Source organism: Marmota monax, unplaced genomic scaffold (assembly GCF_021218885.2).
Source record: "Marmota monax isolate L192 unplaced genomic scaffold, Marmota_monax_Labrador192_F-V1.1 WCK01_AAM20220418_F8-fsc00019, whole genome shotgun sequence".
Lineage (NCBI taxonomy): Eukaryota > Metazoa > Chordata > Mammalia > Rodentia > Sciuridae > Marmota > Marmota monax.
This window is the reverse complement of record NW_026695242.1, coordinates 10,358,791-10,376,970: the sequence shown is the minus strand read 5'-3', so window position 1 is coordinate 10,376,970 and position 18,180 is coordinate 10,358,791. Positions and strand designations below refer to the sequence as shown.

Here is an 18,180-nt window from a genome sequence, read left to right as displayed (position 1 = left end):
GCACATACTACCACACATAGCTTTGCTTCTTAAGGAAGAATTTCTAATCCAAAAGATAGTTAAAACGTTTACTGATTATTCTGTTGTAGTTTCTTCTGCCACTTCAGTCCAGAAAAATGTCACACATACATACTATATTACACAATGTCATACATACTATATATACACAATATCATACATACTATATATACACAATATCATACATACTATATACACAACAAATGCTTTTTTGTCATGGGTTTTAAAATGACAATTTACTTTAGTATACATTTTTCACTATTAATGATATTGAACTCATGAAATTTCTTGTACTAAGCCCACTTATTTTGGGGGGAATAATATTTTTCTTATGTATTTGTACTTAAATTGTTCATACAATATATGAGTATCATCCTGTGTCACATTTATTATATATATATGCCTTTTGAGGCAGGGGGCACGACTGAGGATCCAGCCCAGAATGTTGTACATGCTAAGTGAGTGTTCTGCCACTGAGCCATGTCTCCAGCCCTTTTATTTTGAGATGAGGATCTCACTGAGTTATCTAGACTAGACTCTAACTTGAGATCTTCCTGCCTCAACCTCCAGAGTAGCTTGGATCATAGGTGTGGATCACCGTGCCCAACTATGCTATCTATGCTTTTTAAATTTTATGTTTTCTGTTGGGCTGGGATTGTGGCGGCAGAGCACTCGCTTAGCACATGCGAGGCCCTAGGTTCAATCCTAAGCACCACATAAAAAAATAAATAAAATAAAGAAATTGTGTCCAACTACAACTAAAAAATAAGTATTAAAAAAATTTTATGTTTTCTGTTATGCATAAGTAACACAGTTTTCAGTGGCCAACTTAAGTCTTTTTCTACCATGTCGTCTTATATTGTGTTTATGCTTAGAAAGCCCTTCTTAAATTATGTGGTAAACGTTCCCTTTTGAAACTTTCTAAATGAGAATTAAGACTAAAAATGGTATAAACCCCATAAGAAAAAAGAATAGAGGAGGATTAATAGCACTGAAGATATATTAATGCCATTTCGAAACATGAAGAGTAGATGGATTGTTGGTAATTGATTTAGTAAAGAAGAAAAACAGAAGAAGTAATTTTATTGCTAATCTGTGCTGCAAACTCAGGAACTAGGAGTAAAAATGCCTGTAAAAGTTACAGTTAGCCCAGTAGGTATTAAGAGACTGAAAACAGGATGTTTAGGTGAAAGTACTTTCTTTTTCTAGAGAGGCTGAACCAAAGAAGCTCTAAATTTAAGACAGCTGATGATGAGGGTACTGCACTGAAAACAAGGGGATCTGATAAGGGTCTATACTGTGAACAATGAGAATCACTGCTTTCCCTTCCAGCATTCAGAACACTACTAAAATAGACAGCCAAGGTAACAATCTTTCTTTAAACCTCAACAGTTAAAAAACCTAAATATGATAACAATTGCTTCCGCTTGAAAGGATAGAGCCTGTAAATCCATAAATGCATATATATCCACACATCTAAGCTTTCAGTGCCACATTCTTAAATGAATAAAGAGCCAATGACTACTCAAAAATAGAAAAACAACAACTACAAAAAAACACCCAGACGGGCTGGGCTGTAGCTCAGTGGTCAAGTGCTTGCCTCGCATATGTGAGGCACTGGGTTCAATCCTCAGCACCACATAAAAATAAATAAAGATACTGTGTGTTAATCTACAACTAAATAAATATTTTTTTTAAAAAAGAAGGTGCTTAAAAAAAAACAAACACCCAGAGGAATAAGAGGAGTGTGGAAAATAAAATAAACATTTAAAATTGGGAGTAGGGGTGGGAGGGCAGAAAGGAGAGCAATAATCACTGCCCTCTAAGTAATAAGAAAAGGTAGTAAGTATATCCTTGAAAAATGAACTGGATTCTATTGTCTTCTACCCAAATAAAGGGTAATGTCACGGAAACTGGCAGAAGAGGGAAGAGTAAAACTCCATCCCTTCACAAAAACAATGAATCTTAAGATGGCAAAAAATGTCAGAGTGAACTCTTCTGGAATGCTGGAAACTAATAAAAAACTAGCAAGGAGAATACTTCATGAAGAAGCTGCTGAATTTTGCTTAGTGTACTCTGATATTTTAACTTAACCCCTTATCATGCCCCACTCCACAGCTGAGTGGTGGCTATGATGATGGCAACATTCATTTCTTGTAGGTTGCTGGCATTAGACAGAACAATATGGACCTTATTTTCAAAGGACAGTGGTTATGTCTTTGAGGCATCTGGTAGCTCCCTGAAGATTAGCTCAAGGGCTTACCTTTGCTTTCATGGCCTCTGAGGGCCCTCACAGATTTTACGCAGTTTCCCTATTGAGTGCCTATAGTCAAAAGCATTTAAAGGCATATAGTCAGGTGCATGTCCAGAGCTGAACATGTGTTCAAATAAGATAAAAGAAGACTCTGAGTTTTTACTTAGTTAATCTTTAGAAAATGTGCAAGAAGGAAGTATATGCTAAGTCAAATTTGCATGTAGGTTAGCTAAGCCCTGAAGAAGTACTCAAGACAGAGGCAGCATGTAAAGACTGGAAGAGTATTTTGCTTTCTCTTCTTTGGCCCAGGTATTTAAGTAAATCTTTTATCAATCACCAGCTGACCTCTAAGCTAACAGAGCAAACATCAGTTGTCATATATAAAGAATATCAAGACTTTGCAAACAAAATGATTTAGAAAAGTAATTAAACAAGCAGCAAGAACAAACCCACGGGGAATGGAGAGAATATGACTTCCATAGTATCCACATTGTAACATTTAGTGCCCAGTATTCAACCAAAACTTACCAGAAAAAAAGACAAAGATATGGCTTATTCACACACACAAAAAGTATAAACTGCCTCGTAGAAAGCATTAACTTAGCCAAAGATTTTAAATCAACCATCTTAAATATGCTTAAAGAGCTAAAAGAAATCACAGACTAAGAATCACAGAAAACTGGCCAGTTGTAACGACAAATATCTGTAAGCCCAGTGGCCTGGGAGGCTGAGGCAGAGTATCACAAGTTCAAAGCCAGCCCCAGCAACTTAGCAAGGTCATGCATCAAAAGAAAAAAAATAAAAAGGGTTGGGAATGTGGCTCAGTGGTTAAGCACAGCTGGGTTCAATCCCTGGTACCAAAGAGAGACAAATAGAGAAAGTTACAGAAAAAATATGATAATGATGAGTCACTGAATATAAAATGTCAATACAGGATAGAGTGCATAAAAAGGAATAAAAAATTCTGAAGTTATAAAGTATAATCACTGAAACCAAAAAATTGACTCAAAAGGTATAATAAGAGATTTGAGAAGAAAAAGAATCAGCAAACATAAAGCTAGGTCAACTGAGATTACCAGTCTGGGGGGGGGGGCGTAATTAAAGCCAAAAGAAGAAAAATGAAGAGAGTCCTGTGAACTATCAAATGTTCCATCAAACATATAGTGGAAGTCCCAAAAGTGGGGGGATGAGGGTGGGGAATAGGGGGTGGGGTGGAATACTTGAAGAAGTGACTGAAAACTTCCCAAATTTGATAAAGGTCATGAATCTACATGTTTAAATAAGGCAAAAAGCTTCTATCAAGATGAACTCAACACAAAGCATCAAAAACTAAGTACCAAGAGAAAAGAAACTTATTGTATACTAGTGTTCCTCATTGACATTAACAGCTGATTTCCCATCAAAAACCATGATTGTCAAAAAATAGTGGAATGCCAGAATGTGATGGTGCATTCCTATAATCCCAGAGACTCAAGACATTGAGGCAAGAAGGACTGCATGTTTGAGACCAGTTTCACAATTTAGCAAGACCCTGTTTCTAAGATAAATAAATAAATGAATGAAATAAAAAGGCTGGAGATGTAGCTTAGTGGAACTTCCTACAAGAAATGCTAAAATCTTCATCAGGCTGATGAAAGGATGCATCACAGTAATACAAAGTCATAGAAAAAGAATTCTGGCAAAGGTAGCTATACAGATAAATATAAAAGCCAGCATTATTGCATTTTAAATTTTAACTCATTTTTTTGTATAATGCTTAAAACATATAAAATAAATATAAATCGATGTTAACGGGCACACAATATACAAAGACGTAACATGTAACAACAAAGTAGGAGACAAAGCTATGTAATAGCAGAGTTCCTACAGACCATTGAAGTTGAGTTGGTATTAATTCAAACTACACTATTATAAATTTAAGATGTTAATTATAACTCCAAGGCAACAGTAAGAAAATAACTAAACAGAAAAGGAAATAAGCAGGAAATCAAAGTAAGTACATAAAGAAAACCAAATACCAAAAGGGCAGTAATGGAGGAATTAACAAAAAAACGTATGATATATATTTAAAAAGAGCAAAATAAAAGCATTTCTTTATCAATTACTTTAAATGTAAATGATTAAACTCTGCAATCAAAGACTGGCAGAATGTTTTAAACAAACAAGATCCAACTATATACCATCTACTGACTTATCTTAGATCCACAGATACAAGTAAAATGAAAATGAAAGCTTGGAAGAAAGATATTCCACAATATTAATAAAAGAGAGTTGGAGTGAATATGCTAATAATAGACAAAATAGACTAATACCACACAAAATTGTTAGAAAAGAGAAAGGCATGCTGAGAAAAGAATTCATCAAGAAGTTGTAACAACTACAAACATGTATTAACAACACAACTACAAAATACACTGAAGGGAGAAATGTTATTTTATAATTAGAGTCAGTGGCTTTAAGATCCCACTTGCAGGGGCTGGGGATGTGGCTCAAGCGGTAGCGTGCTTGCCTGGCATGCGTGCGGCCCGGGTTCGATCCTCAGCACCACATACAAACAAAGATGTTGTGTCCGCTGAAAACTAAAATAAATAACTAAATATTGAAAAATTCTCTCTCTCTCTCTCAAAAAAAAGATCCCACTTGCAATAATGACTAAAACAACTAGACAGATAAGTCAGGAAAAAAGAAAAATATTATAAATTGAGACCTAACAGACATACATAAAACACTCTACCCAATATAGAAGAATACATTTTCTTTTTTCTTTTTTTTTGGTGGGGGGCGGGGAGTACTGGGGATTAAATTCAGGGGCACTCAACCACTGAACCACATCCGCAGCCCTATTTTGTATCAGGTTCTCACTGAGTTGCTTAGTACCTTGCTAAATTGCTGAGGCTGGTCTTAACGCCCGACCCTCAGAGCCATTAGGATTACAGGCCTATGCCACCACACCCAGCTAGAATACACATTCTTTAAAAGTGTACATGGAACACTATCCAGGCTAAACAATATGTTGTGTCAGAAAACAAATCTCAATAATTTAAAAAAGACTAGAATGATTTTAAAAAAATCTCCAACCACACAGTGCAATGAAATTAGAAATTAGTATCAGAAGGAAATTTGGGAAGTTGAAAAATGTGGAAATTAAGCAATACACTCTTTAAAACAACCAACAAAGAAGAAATCAAAAAGAAAATTAAAAAACACTTAGACTAGAAAGATGAAAATATAATATTTGAAAACTTATGGGATACAAAGAAAGCAGTGTTCAGAAGGAATTAATTGTAAATAACTTAAAAAAGAACCTCAAGTTAACAACTAACTTTACATCCTAAGGAGCTAGGAAGAACAATCTGTAGAAGAAAGAAAATAAAAATAAAAGATTAAAGTGGAGATAAAATATACAGAATAGGTAAATACAAGAAAGCCAGAAGTTGTTTCTTCTAACTAAAAGATCAACAAAATTTACAAATCTTTCAGCTAGAGGGTACAACAGGAGATTGAAACATCAGCAATTACACACAGTAGCTTCTCAGATCCCAGACTTGCTTTTATTTCTAATAATCATGTCTTCATCACATCTCATTCCCATGGTTATATGGAACACTCCAAATCTCAAATGGAAGCTTTCTCTAATTTATCACTATCTCTAACTTTCTCAGTTCCCCTTACAATTTGATTCTACCAATATCTACAAGCTATTAACTTCAACAATTACTTATTAATATCAATAATACACAATACTCCACATCAAGTCCTCTTAAAGCTTAAATTCCATGATACATTAATATAATCATTCTCTTTTGTCATACTCACTTGCTAAAAACCACAACCTTGTTCAAATCAACAGTCTTTGTCTTTACCTCTATCCATGCAAACTGGTTTCATTTTAAATTTAGTAACATTAAGCTTCAAGTGAGTCTTGAAGATTGCCAGTCTAATCCTACATTTATTTATATGGTTAACTTATTTTTCCATTCCCCTCAGGATAATTTCACACCTTCTCCTTCCTCAAATCTTCTATACATTTTCTGTATCTTAACTCTTTAAAGACTTTGTGTATTATTTCATTGTAAACCAGAATCAGTTCCAAGAATTTTGACAACCTCCTATTATCAAAATTATCAAGTCATGTGTACACACACTCTCTCTCTCTCTCTCTCACACACACACTCTCCCCCCAACCCCTCTTGAGCCTTCCCTCCTAATACAGATCTATATATCGAATTATAGTCAACCCTCCACTACTACATAAACCTATCCTTTCTTTGCAACTAAAGGATCTTGCTCCTACAATTGACAGCAGTGTTTTTACTTTCTCAGTAATTAATCACAACATGCAAACATGCTACAATTTCCCACCCAAATTGTTTATTTATTTAGCAGTACTTGGAAATGAACCCAGGATCTGTGCATGCTAGGAAAGCACTCCACCACTGAGCTAAACCCAGCTCTTTTTAAAGTTTTATTTTGAGACAGGGTCTCATTATGTTGCCTAAGCCAGCCTTGAACTAGTCAATTTTACTGTCAAATCCTCCTGAGTACTGGCATGTGCCACCATACCAAGCTAAAAGGTCTCCTCTTGATAAAATATGTACACTATACCCTGATTTTTAAAAATACCAATTTTAAAACACTTTAAAGATTCAAGAATTGCAATACTGGAGTTTCCACATATCCTTCACCTAGGTTTCAGCAATGACAACAGCTTACATGACCATAGACAAAAACAATAAAACTGACTTTGGTATATAATATATCGCAGCCTACTTGTATTTGTTAAAAAAAAGGGCTAATTCACAAAATTTATTTTAAAACTAAGTTATAGTTTTAAACTAGTTTATAGGGAGTAAATAAGTTAAATTTTAACTTCTTTAATATCTTATTTTATAGATTTAACTTTGGAACTAAATAAATATTTTATATTCTTCTAAAACTAAATTAAACTAGGAATCCCTGAAAATAAAACACAAGTTAATTTAAATGTTTTTATTGGTGGAATAACCAGTATATAAGAATTTCAAGTGATATCAAAACATTATTTAGCTGTGTATCTATTAGCACATAGGATAAGAACAAAAAGAACAATTAAAAAAAAAATTTTCGCTAATCATAATATTGGCAGTATTGTTAGATAATAAATGTGTAAGTCTGGAACAGCTTGTCCAACAAGTACACCCGGTATCAAGGGGCTGCCGATCAGTACTAAAATTACTTCAAGGGAACTAACAACAATTTGATGACTCTTCCTGGACAAAGACAGTAAAATATGAGCATTAATAAAAATAACATATACAATGTATTAAAAAATACCAAATATATTGAAATCCATGAAAACAAAGTAGTACTTGAAAATAAACCAAAAAATGAATTATCAACACTGAGATCCCTAATGAACAGACTTATTTTTTTTTAATATTGTTTAGTTGTCAATGGATCTTTATTTTATTTATTTATATGTGGTGCTGAGAACCGAACCCAGTACCTCACACGTGCTAGGCAAGCACTCTACCACTGAGCCACAACTCCAGCCCCCAGACTTATTCTTTTAAAAGATTAGTAACTAAATAGAATCCTTTTCCATACCAACTTGAGAATCAACTCAACCTACTGGAACTAAGGAATCACACAGTGTAGGGAAATTTCTATATAGAAATATCCAAACCAGGAAACAAAAAAGAAATATTAGAATCACAGTAGCAATATTTGCAACCTCTAACAAATTAATGCTCAGGTACTGAGCATCAATGACTGTTATTATCACACAAGACAGCCAGTGGAAGAAAAACTAAATAGTAAAGATTTTTATAAATGACATAAATATTCAACTAAAATACCTTTTAACTGAGCTGTGGCAAACTAAACCATTCATTTTACTTAATCATAAGTCAGCAAATCTTTTTCTGAAAAGAGCCAGATGTAATTATTTTAGGTTCTGTTGGGTTATAACTGCTGAACTCTTCTGTTGTTATAGCTCAAAAGCAGACACAGATAATAGGTAAATGAGTATGACTTTATCTACAAAAATATGTGGTGGCAAGATTTTGGCTCATATACCATAGTTTGCCAACTCTTCCCAAAAAGAAACATAAATAACCTCTGATGATAAATTAGCTCTTCTCAGAAGAAAAGTTATTCTAGCAATTATGATTCAATTCCCAAACTGAAGTAAACAGAAGGAAAAGGTCAACATTATTTTCAGGGTGACCATTCCTTATTAAATTTCGTGTAATCTGAAATACGTGGTAAGCATTAATGTGTTTTGACAACTCAATCTAATAGTTTAAAATTTTTCAAATTGTATTAAAGCAGATCTCTGAACAAAATATGTCAGGAATTCAGTAATAACTCTGTTTCTGGGGTAATTTGATTAATCTACGCATATATACAAAGTAGTAAATTAGATGGTTGGATATTTTACCTTATCTGAAAACCAAATGAGCCTGGAATCTTCATAATATCTAAACATGCCATATTTAGGATCCAATAATTCCCTCATGATGAGCAAAAAAAATTCTTTGCGTACCCCTCCTGCATCCACAGCATCTTCTCCAACAAATATAACCTAAAATAGCAAAATGCAAACACTGAATAAACTGTAAGAAAATATGGTAAATTGTGGAGGCCTTGTAACATGCTATATATTACTAATAAGAGTTCAGCAATTTACAGGTTTTTATAAATTTTGTAATTATATTATTTTATTTATTAAGTCTCAAAGATACACTAAAAACAAGAAAACTTAAAACAATTTCTAAATAAAAGTCCCAATTATACAAAAGAATCTGGCAAATTACCTTGAGTGGCTTTTTGTAATCTATGTTCTTTGTTTTCCTAAGGACTTCCATTGCATCTCCTACAATATTTTCTCTACGCACCACTAGAATTAAGCAGGGATTCACAGATTCAATCACTGGGAGAAAAAGAGAAGAGACGTTCTGTCTGTGGGCCTGGTCAATAGCCATCTAGAAAACAAAAGATTAAAAAATTTTAATATCAATGCTATGAAGAAGCTACTGTGACTGTGTAGGCTAACATCTACCTATCAGTTAGATGGTATGCTATAATTTCAGGAATAATTCTTAAATTACTGAATTCACACAGCATCTAGTTATAGCATAAGAACTTAGTAAACTGACCATAAAGCATACCCTTTTGAAATTTTTTATATTAATGCAGAACTCACAAAATTATTAAGGTAAGCAAGCACAGAACTATAAGAATATTGCTAAATCTGAGCACTGTTTTTTCCTAACGATGTAATAATAACTGCAGGGTCAGGATGGAGAGAGAAGCAAAAAAAAAACCAGAATAAAACAAACCTTTAAAGAGACTATAAAACAATTTGGCCAAGGAAGTACATTGTATCTTGTTCTAAAACAAAATATACCATATTTAAAGCACAAGTCATTAAATTATTTTAAGAAAGAATTTTTTTAAAAAATACTGGTTTACTAGCTGTTAATATATACAACCCTACAAAAATATTTTATCTGGTGATGAAAATGAAAATGAGCACATCTCTAAAATACTCCCTACTATTTATTATTAAAATGTTTGGAAGGACTTAGAAAAACAAATGCATTTATCTGAAAAGAATAAAAATTTGTGTTTTTGATTTTTTTAAGTCTTTTTAGAATATTAAAGTTCAAATCTCTTTTTAAACAGTTTCCTTAATCCTTAGCACTTATACTCATATATTCTATACCTGAGTAAATTCAACATCTTTTTTATTTACAAGTGATAAAGCAAATCTACTGTAACTCTTCAAAGTCATAATGTAAACTAAAATTAAATGTAATATAAACTAAAAATCTTCATTGGGAATGAAAAAAATGCTCAAAAACAGGAAAAATCAGGAAGAAAGGAACAGGAGAGAGGAATAAAAGATTACGATTACCAACCTCAGGAAAAGATTTTATTACTAAAACTTTATTCAAGGAAATTTCATATCCTCCTAACAAGTAAACAGATGCTTCCCACTTGAATATCAACTCATCTCTAGTTATTTACATTTTTTACTATGTATATAAATGACAGAGAACAAAGATTTTGAAACAAGTTAACAATATCAAGTAAACTAGTTAAGAAAAATTACATATTTATATAATGAAAAACTGACATATAATCTTTTAAGGATAAATTATTCTATCTCCATCAGAGCACTTTTTTGTAAGTAGTTCTCATAGGTACACAAGTCTTCTTTCTGGCTAGCTACTCAAGGTACTCTGTAAATGACACACTACAATGTTACAAATGTCCCCGAAGATTACTGATTATGGGCAAGTATCAAATATTTTTTAAAAACATCACAGAAACAATTTTTAAAATATTCTCAAATCAGGTTATTATACAATATTTTACCTGCATCTGTAAAACTGCATCTGTTTGTAACAGAGTAGTTTTTGCTTGGGCATCAAATACAAATGGATATGTACAGATTGTAACAGGGATATCTGCCAACTAGAAATAAAAAATTAATATATTAGTTCAAGTGATTTGTGATATATTTGCTGTGGGTGTTGTAATATCTTGTAAAGATGATCACATTCTTGGTTTATTTAGTCATCTAGTTCGGGAATTACGAAGAAAACATGTTGCTTATTTCTGAATATAGAATTTTTACTGATAATTACATAAAGTACTTGAATAAGTCTAATTCTCAATTTTAGGAAGTTAACTATATAGTTAAGAGCCTGTAAAATCATAAATAACATGTATCTTTTACTTAGCATATGTTAACTCTAAGTTTCAATGAATTAGGTTTATCCTACAATTGAGAGCTCCCATGTTAAATACTATGTCCAGCTCTAACATGTTAGTACAACTATCCTAGCAACTGAAGCCACAGAAAATTAATCACCCCATCCTTCATATAGCAGATACATAGTAAGTGGCATTGCCAAAATTATGAACCAAAGAACATTTTCACACATTTAACATTCAAGATAATTTTTCATTAGTGTTATTATTCTGTTGGCTGTTAAAGTTATGAGAGCTGATCTCAGAGTACCATTAACAGACATTAAGACACTTTACATTTATTTATCCTAACACAGTGACTGAATGCTATTCTAACAGTACATAAAAATACAAAGAATTATAATCAGCAGTCACACATTCTTGCAGTTAGAGGATGACTATTTGTACAATCTACCCAACAAGGTAATATTTTTGTGTCAGCCCTGAGATAATCTCTGCTATGAGGCTTTCAAAAAAGAATATGAAACAATACCCTTCTTTTTAAGTGACTAGAAAGTTCTTTATATTGTCTGAACCTGTATTTCTATATATCACTTGCCTTTGTTTTGCCTCTGTAGGCAAGTGTACATGGTTTAAATATTTGAGGTCCTAACCATGCTTTCCCTCAATTGTCTTTATTCTGTGCTAAACATTCCCAATTTTTCTGACCATTCTTTTTTTGAGGGGCAGAGGTGTAACCAGGAATTGAACTTGGGGGCCCTTAACCACTGAGCCACATCCCCAGCTTTATTTTGAATTTTACTTAAAGATAGGGACTCACTGAGTTGGCTTATAGCACCTCCCTTTTGCTAAGGCTGGCTCTGAACTTGCAATCCTCCTACCTCAGCCTCCAGAGCCACTGGGATTACAGGTGTGCCCCACTGTGCCCAGCCTAACAATTCTTAAAATAATACTGTTTCCAGCTCTTTCCTATCCTATATCTGTATTATTTTTATTTTTCTCTCTCACCTTGAGCCACCCAAACCAATCAAATATTGTCTAATCACTTTCAACTTTGTTCTCAATATATAAGACACATGCTAAGTTACATGTATTTTACAGTCAATGATCACTCTTTAATATTTGTATGTGACAAAGTTTGCCTCTATCCTGTATTTGTTTTAACTTAGCTACAGATCATGGAGTCATTTTACTTCTCTGAAACTCAAAAAGATTTAGATATTTCTAAAGTCCCCTTTGGCTTCAAAATAATTTCCTTTTTCTCTTTTTTGTTTTGCAGTGCTAGGATGGAACTCAGGGTTTTGTGCATGCCAGGCAAGCACCCTACCATTGAGCTGTACTTCCAGCCCTGTTTTCAACTGATTTATGTACTACTTCTGTTTGAGAATGAGGAAGCAAACAATATCAAACCTGTAATTTCAATCTAACTCAAAGTACTTCATTGGTTCAAATGCTGGGAAAAGACTATCAAATAAATAAAAAAGCAAAGCAAAACCTAACATCTATAACAGAGAAAAGAAGTGCTATAATGTTCCCAAGAGTTAAAAGGTGGTTCAGGGCTACTGATTACTTAAGTCAAATTTGATACATTAAGAAAATACATGAAACAAAGTAAAAAAGATGATTATACAAAGTTTAATTTAGTGACCATTTCAAATATCAATTATTAGTTTTAGAAATAATCATTTTACATCTCTAAAGTATTCTTTGCTTTATTAGGTAGCCATTTGTCAAATTTTAAAAGTTTTTTCCCCCCTAAGGACACATTGCATTTTATACTGGAAGATAAGGAGAAGAGCAACTATTTTCTAAAGCAATCTTATTGAAAGGCATCATACAGAGTAATGTTAACTAAAGTAAGTTTAAATATTCAGAAAATTCTTCTGAAATGTTATACAGAACAATCTGTATAGACAACTTTTAAAAACACATACACACACACACTTTTTTTTTTTTTTAAATCACACAAAGGGGAATCTTTGGAAAAACAGTATATCTATTCTGAACACAAGACTATTACACCAAACTTACCTCAGTTAATCCATGGCTGACATCCTAAAACAGCAGTGCAGAATGCAACAATAATGAGGAAAGAGCAATGTTAGTGTCCAAATTTATTTCTATTCAAAGTAGCATTTCATATGCTTTGCTACAGTTGAATATTGAATTAACAAGGTAGAAAATACATCTACAACAAAACGTACCCTTCCCATATGCCCCTTATGTAAGTGTAACAGTTTGTTTTAGGTATCCTGTGATCCTAAAATTATCAAAGCCTGAATATAATAAAATTTGGTTTCAGCAAATAAGTATCCCCATTTGTAGAATTTAGGTAGAATAAGGAAACTAGTCCTAAACCTGATATCATCTTGAAGAAATAATTTTATGGCTCAGATTCTTTACTGAGAAAATATCTCTGACTTTAAAAGCCTTGGTTAATCTGGACAAAGTCAAGTGTTTAACACATTAAAATGCTACATGGAGACAACCTGAAGGATAATAAGCCACCATTCGTTTTTATTTGCCAAAAACAAGTTAAAAAAAAAATACAAGATTTTTTTTTTATCTTGAGGTATTTATTGAATGTTAAAAAAACAAGATATTTTATATTATGTATTTTTAAAAACCAAACATAGAGGTTAAGTAGAAGAAAATATACATTTATAAAGGTAATAATGGAAATTATAATGAAAGCTTACCATTTCCTTGAAAAGGAAAGTACACTTTCTTTTGGAATGCTTCCATATATGGTTTAGATTCATGAAAAGTACTAGAATCTTCAGAATATATCACTAAATCTGTGGATGGTGCCTTATGTAATGAAGAACTAATCTTAACCAAAGACAGGGTATTTGCCCTAGGCTACTGAGAGGTAATCTATAGGCGTTTGAAATACCAAGTCTGATAGGAGTGTCTTTATTTGCCTAGGGTCTTTATCCATGGACAATATAACAATGTGATTTACCATGGGGCCTTGGGTCATATGGTACCAGTTATATCTCTAGAAAAGGTCAAGCCACATAAGCAGGATGTGACTGAGTCCCAATAAATACTCTGGGCACCAGGATTCAGGTGAGCTTCACTGGTTAACAATCTTTTGTGATATCACAGACATCAATGCCAGGTAACTAACCCATAACTTCCCGGGAAAGAAAAGCAAGATATTTTGTCTTTGGGACCTTAGACTCTGCTATATGTGCTTCTTCCCTTGGACATTTTAATATGTACCCTTTCCCTATAGTAAACTGCAATTATCAGTCTAATAGTTTTCCGAGAGTGCTATGAGTCTGAGTGTAGTCTGGGGAACACATCCCTTACCCCAACTGGCAATTGGTATCAGAAGTGAGGATAGTCCTGTGTGGAATTTCTAACTTTGTAGTTGGCTAAATTTTCATATGTCTTGATGAACTTCACTAGAGGCTTTAAGATATTAGCAAAGATTTAATTAAGGTTTCTCACTATACTGTGCTTATAGCCAAAGTAGTATAAATATAACCAAACATGACTCTACGCAAATTCTTTTCTAAGAAAGAAAATAACTGACAATAGTTTCTTTCAGGGCTGGGGGTAAAACTCAATGGTAGAGCACTCTCTGTGTTTGATTCCCAGTACTGAAGGGGGAAGATAAAATAAGACAGAATAAACATTAGTGTTGTAAAGTAGCTCAAATATAATTCAACAAAGTAGTACTGCCAAAGGAAATCTGGAAGGAAAGAAAAGTGGTAGTGGTCGTGGCAAAAAAACTGTGAGGTCAACTGAAGGTTTATTGCTAAACTAGCTCTAAATCCACATATGCAGCACTATTAGCTGTTACTTAAGTGAGGAACTTGAAACTGGGTTAAGGTGTGTCTAATTTCAGCTACTTGATGTCCCAGAAGGTGGAATGACAAAGGACTAGATGAAGTGTTCAAAGTTAGGATTTCATGATCTAAACTGGACTTCACTAAGGATGTTTTAAACATCAATGATTTTTTATTTTATTTTTTGTAAACAAGGGGCATAATACAGAATTACTCTGATATAAAGAAAAAATGCTGAACATTAAGGCAACTCAAATAAAAAGGGTGGTCTTGGCAGTTAAAAGAGAAGTAAATGTTTCTAAATTATGTTTGATGATCTAATGCATAGAGCAAGAATATGACATTATGATCACTCCAAGAATTCTTGCAACATATTAATGTCTTTAAAAATGATAAGGGAGGGCTGGGGATGTGGCTCAAGCGGTAGCGCGCTCGCCTGGCATGCGTGCGGCCCGGGTTCGATCCTCAGCACCACATACAAAAAAAAAAAAAAAAAAACGAAGATGTTGTATCCGCCGATAACTAAAAAATAAATATTAAAATTTAAAAAAAAAAAAAAAAAAAAAAAAAAAAAAAAAAAAAAAAAAATGATAAGGGAGCTTTAAAAAAAGCAAAATAAACATTAGTGTTGTAAATGATGGATTTTTCTGGGAAATACTACAGCCACAAGGGAGTACAAATATATTTTAGTCAACATCCTTATTTTATTAAATGGGGAAGAAACTCAACCTAGGCAAGTTAAATACTGGTATATCTTCCCAAAGCTCCTCTATTTAGCTGTTCCACAAGTCTATCTTTTTACCCATTATTTTTGTTAGTATAAATGGTCCAAGGCAGTTGGGTGAAGAACACACACCTATAATCCTAACAATTTGGGAGTCTGAGGCAGGAGGAATGCAAGTTCAAAGCCAGCCTCGGCAATAAAAAGGGCTAAAGGATGGGCGAAGTAGCACATGCCCATAATCCCAGGGGCTCTGGAGGCTACAACAGGAGGATCGCGAGTTCAAAGCCAGCCTCAGCAATGGCGAGGCACTAAGCAACTTAGTGAGACCTGTCTTTAAATAAAATACAAAATAGGGCTGGGGATGTTGCTCAGTGGTCAAGTGCCCCTGAATTAGATTCCTGGTACTAAAAAACAAAGGGGGGAGGGGGGCGGCTAGAGATGTGGTTCAGTGGTTAAGCTCTCCTTAGTTCAATCTCTGGTACAAAACAAAACAAAGTCTAAAGTCATTTGGATCTGGCATGTGTGTCACATAAGTATATTCCAGTTTTTGAAAAAACAAACTTGAATCTCACTGTAATTCAAACATGATAGACCCAATTTAGACCCTTCTATATTTTATGCTGAATTGTCAATTTTTATTAGCTATATATTGATATGCATGTATAGTAACAAAATGTATAAAAGGGGAAGAAAAATGGCAGAGTTTGGTAGTTACCTACTAACTAAGGTGTTTTCATAAGCAATTGAAGAGCAAAGTTAAATGAGGGTATGAGATGTGCAAGTCAGTACAGAATAAAGGAAGTAGAGAAAAATCATCAAATAGCAGAAGATAAAAAAAGAGAAAAAGACAAAACATACATGCTCCTTTTATGTTGCCAAAGGGTCACAAGCAGAGGGAGATAAAAAGCAAAGGAATCCAATTGCATATTTTCACACATCAAAATCAGAGCCTTGGGAACAAAACCACAGACTAGATAGTAACTAGCAGGAGTAAAAGAAATCAAGCAAAGATTTCACAAAGACATTTAACCAGAAAGACTTGAAAAAGGACAGGAGAATGGAAGGGGATGAGGTGGAAAATTAGGAAATCTCAGCAAAACAAAAGGACATATCCCTTAGCTGAAATGTTTGGGACTAGATTTGGGAATATTGCATACACTTTACTGATTGAGCAAACCTAATTTGAGAGTCCAAAATCCAAAACTTTTTGAGCATCTTTGGATTCTGAAATTAACGATGATCAACCTGTTTAAGGAAAGTCAAGAACTATTAGTTATTAAGATTTAGGAATCATAATGGATTCTTAAAAGTCCTTGACTGGAAAAGAAAGGTAATGGGGGGGGGTGGGGAGAATCCCAACAAATTATGGCATAAAGACAAAATAATTTTCTTGTAGTATTTAGCACAAGATAAAGCTTTATATTTATATATGTATATAAAATTATGACTTTAAAAATAAATTTTATTATATTTAACATATACAAGATGTGTGTAGGCATACATACATACATAATAAAATGGTTACTAAGAGAAACAAGTTTCTTACTATTGTTCGTCATTATGTTCTATCAAAGAATATTTTAAACTTTTCTCACTGAAGCAATGAAATTATTTCAAGACCATAACTGTTGATCAATTTTTTTTTACACAAATTTTTTTTTACACAAATTTATGTGTATAAGTACGCGAGTACTTATGTGCACATGTGTATAGATATTCATATGTATATACAAATACATATACACAAACACTATATTATCACAAAACAGATTCTTTAAAACTTGATTTATAGGGTCAACATGGCATTCAACCCAGTATTAAGACTAGTAATGAAAGCATAATCTTATTTGGGAAGAGAGATCATTAAGAGTTCTGTGTTAAAGTATGTTGATAGCTCTCTGAGGTCAGATGTCATACTATAGATTAAAAATTTATTTTAAAATTGTATGAAGACCTTTAAAGTAGGTTGTCAGTCCTTCATTCCCAAAGAGAGATCAAAACAAACCAAAGTCATGGATTCTGGATTCTGATTTCTATTAAATCCACTTTGAAAATTAAAGAACAAGCTTTCACTGCCACAACCACCTATTTAATTTCATGTCTGTCAGTAAATGGAGAGAAAGGAAAAATATGTGGGTAATTCTCAAGTATGTTAACCATATAATAGATTTAAGAGAATGAGAAGGCAAAGAGGACCAGGAACAGAAAGGTAGACCTTAATGCCTTGCTCTTATCAGAAAACAGTAGTGCTGAAATAGCTCCCTAATGAAATTCAATTTGATATGATAATCACTATCACTATATACTACAGTGAATTTGGATGACAGAACTATCAAACTGAAAAGTGAACATTCAAACAATACCTTTTCCCCACAGTACAATTACTTAAAAAAAAAAAAGTATCACAGGTATCATTTCTATTAACTTGGTCAAATGCATGTTGTTTATGATTTATATTAACAGATATAAATTTTGGTTAAAGGACAAGTGATATAATTCACAGTGATCTTGGCTGCTCAAAGACCTATGGTGCCCTAGGTAGTATGTCATGGGCAACAATTTTTCTCAGTGTTTCCAAGACATGGTTTCTCAAACTGGGTTTGTAGATGCCCAGGAGATATATGCTTAGAAAGTTTATGAGTGCTCTGGGATGGTTTTAAATTCAGTGTTTTTTTGATCAA

The 18,180-nt window shown here is 33.3% G+C and overlaps 1 protein-coding gene across 7 annotated transcripts in view; it reads right to left on the bottom strand.

The window, feature by feature from the left end:
* Herc4 (HECT and RLD domain containing E3 ubiquitin protein ligase 4) overlaps window positions 1-18,180 on the bottom strand; it is a 120,887-nt gene that overhangs the window by 19,698 nt on the left and 83,009 nt on the right. For 6 of the 7 annotated variants that reach the window (XM_058577951.1, XM_046419903.2, XM_046419900.2 and 3 more), the window contains 4 exons: window positions 13,007-13,030; window positions 10,637-10,735; window positions 9,070-9,237; window positions 8,694-8,837 (listed from right to left, as the gene is read on the bottom strand). In XM_058577951.1, coding sequence (XP_058433934.1) covers window positions 8,694-8,837; window positions 9,070-9,237; window positions 10,637-10,735; window positions 13,007-13,030 — 435 coding nt within the window. The remainder of the gene's footprint in view (window positions 1-8,693; window positions 8,838-9,069; window positions 9,238-10,636; window positions 10,736-13,006; window positions 13,031-18,180) is intronic. The other variant, XM_046419901.2, reaches the window with a different exon arrangement.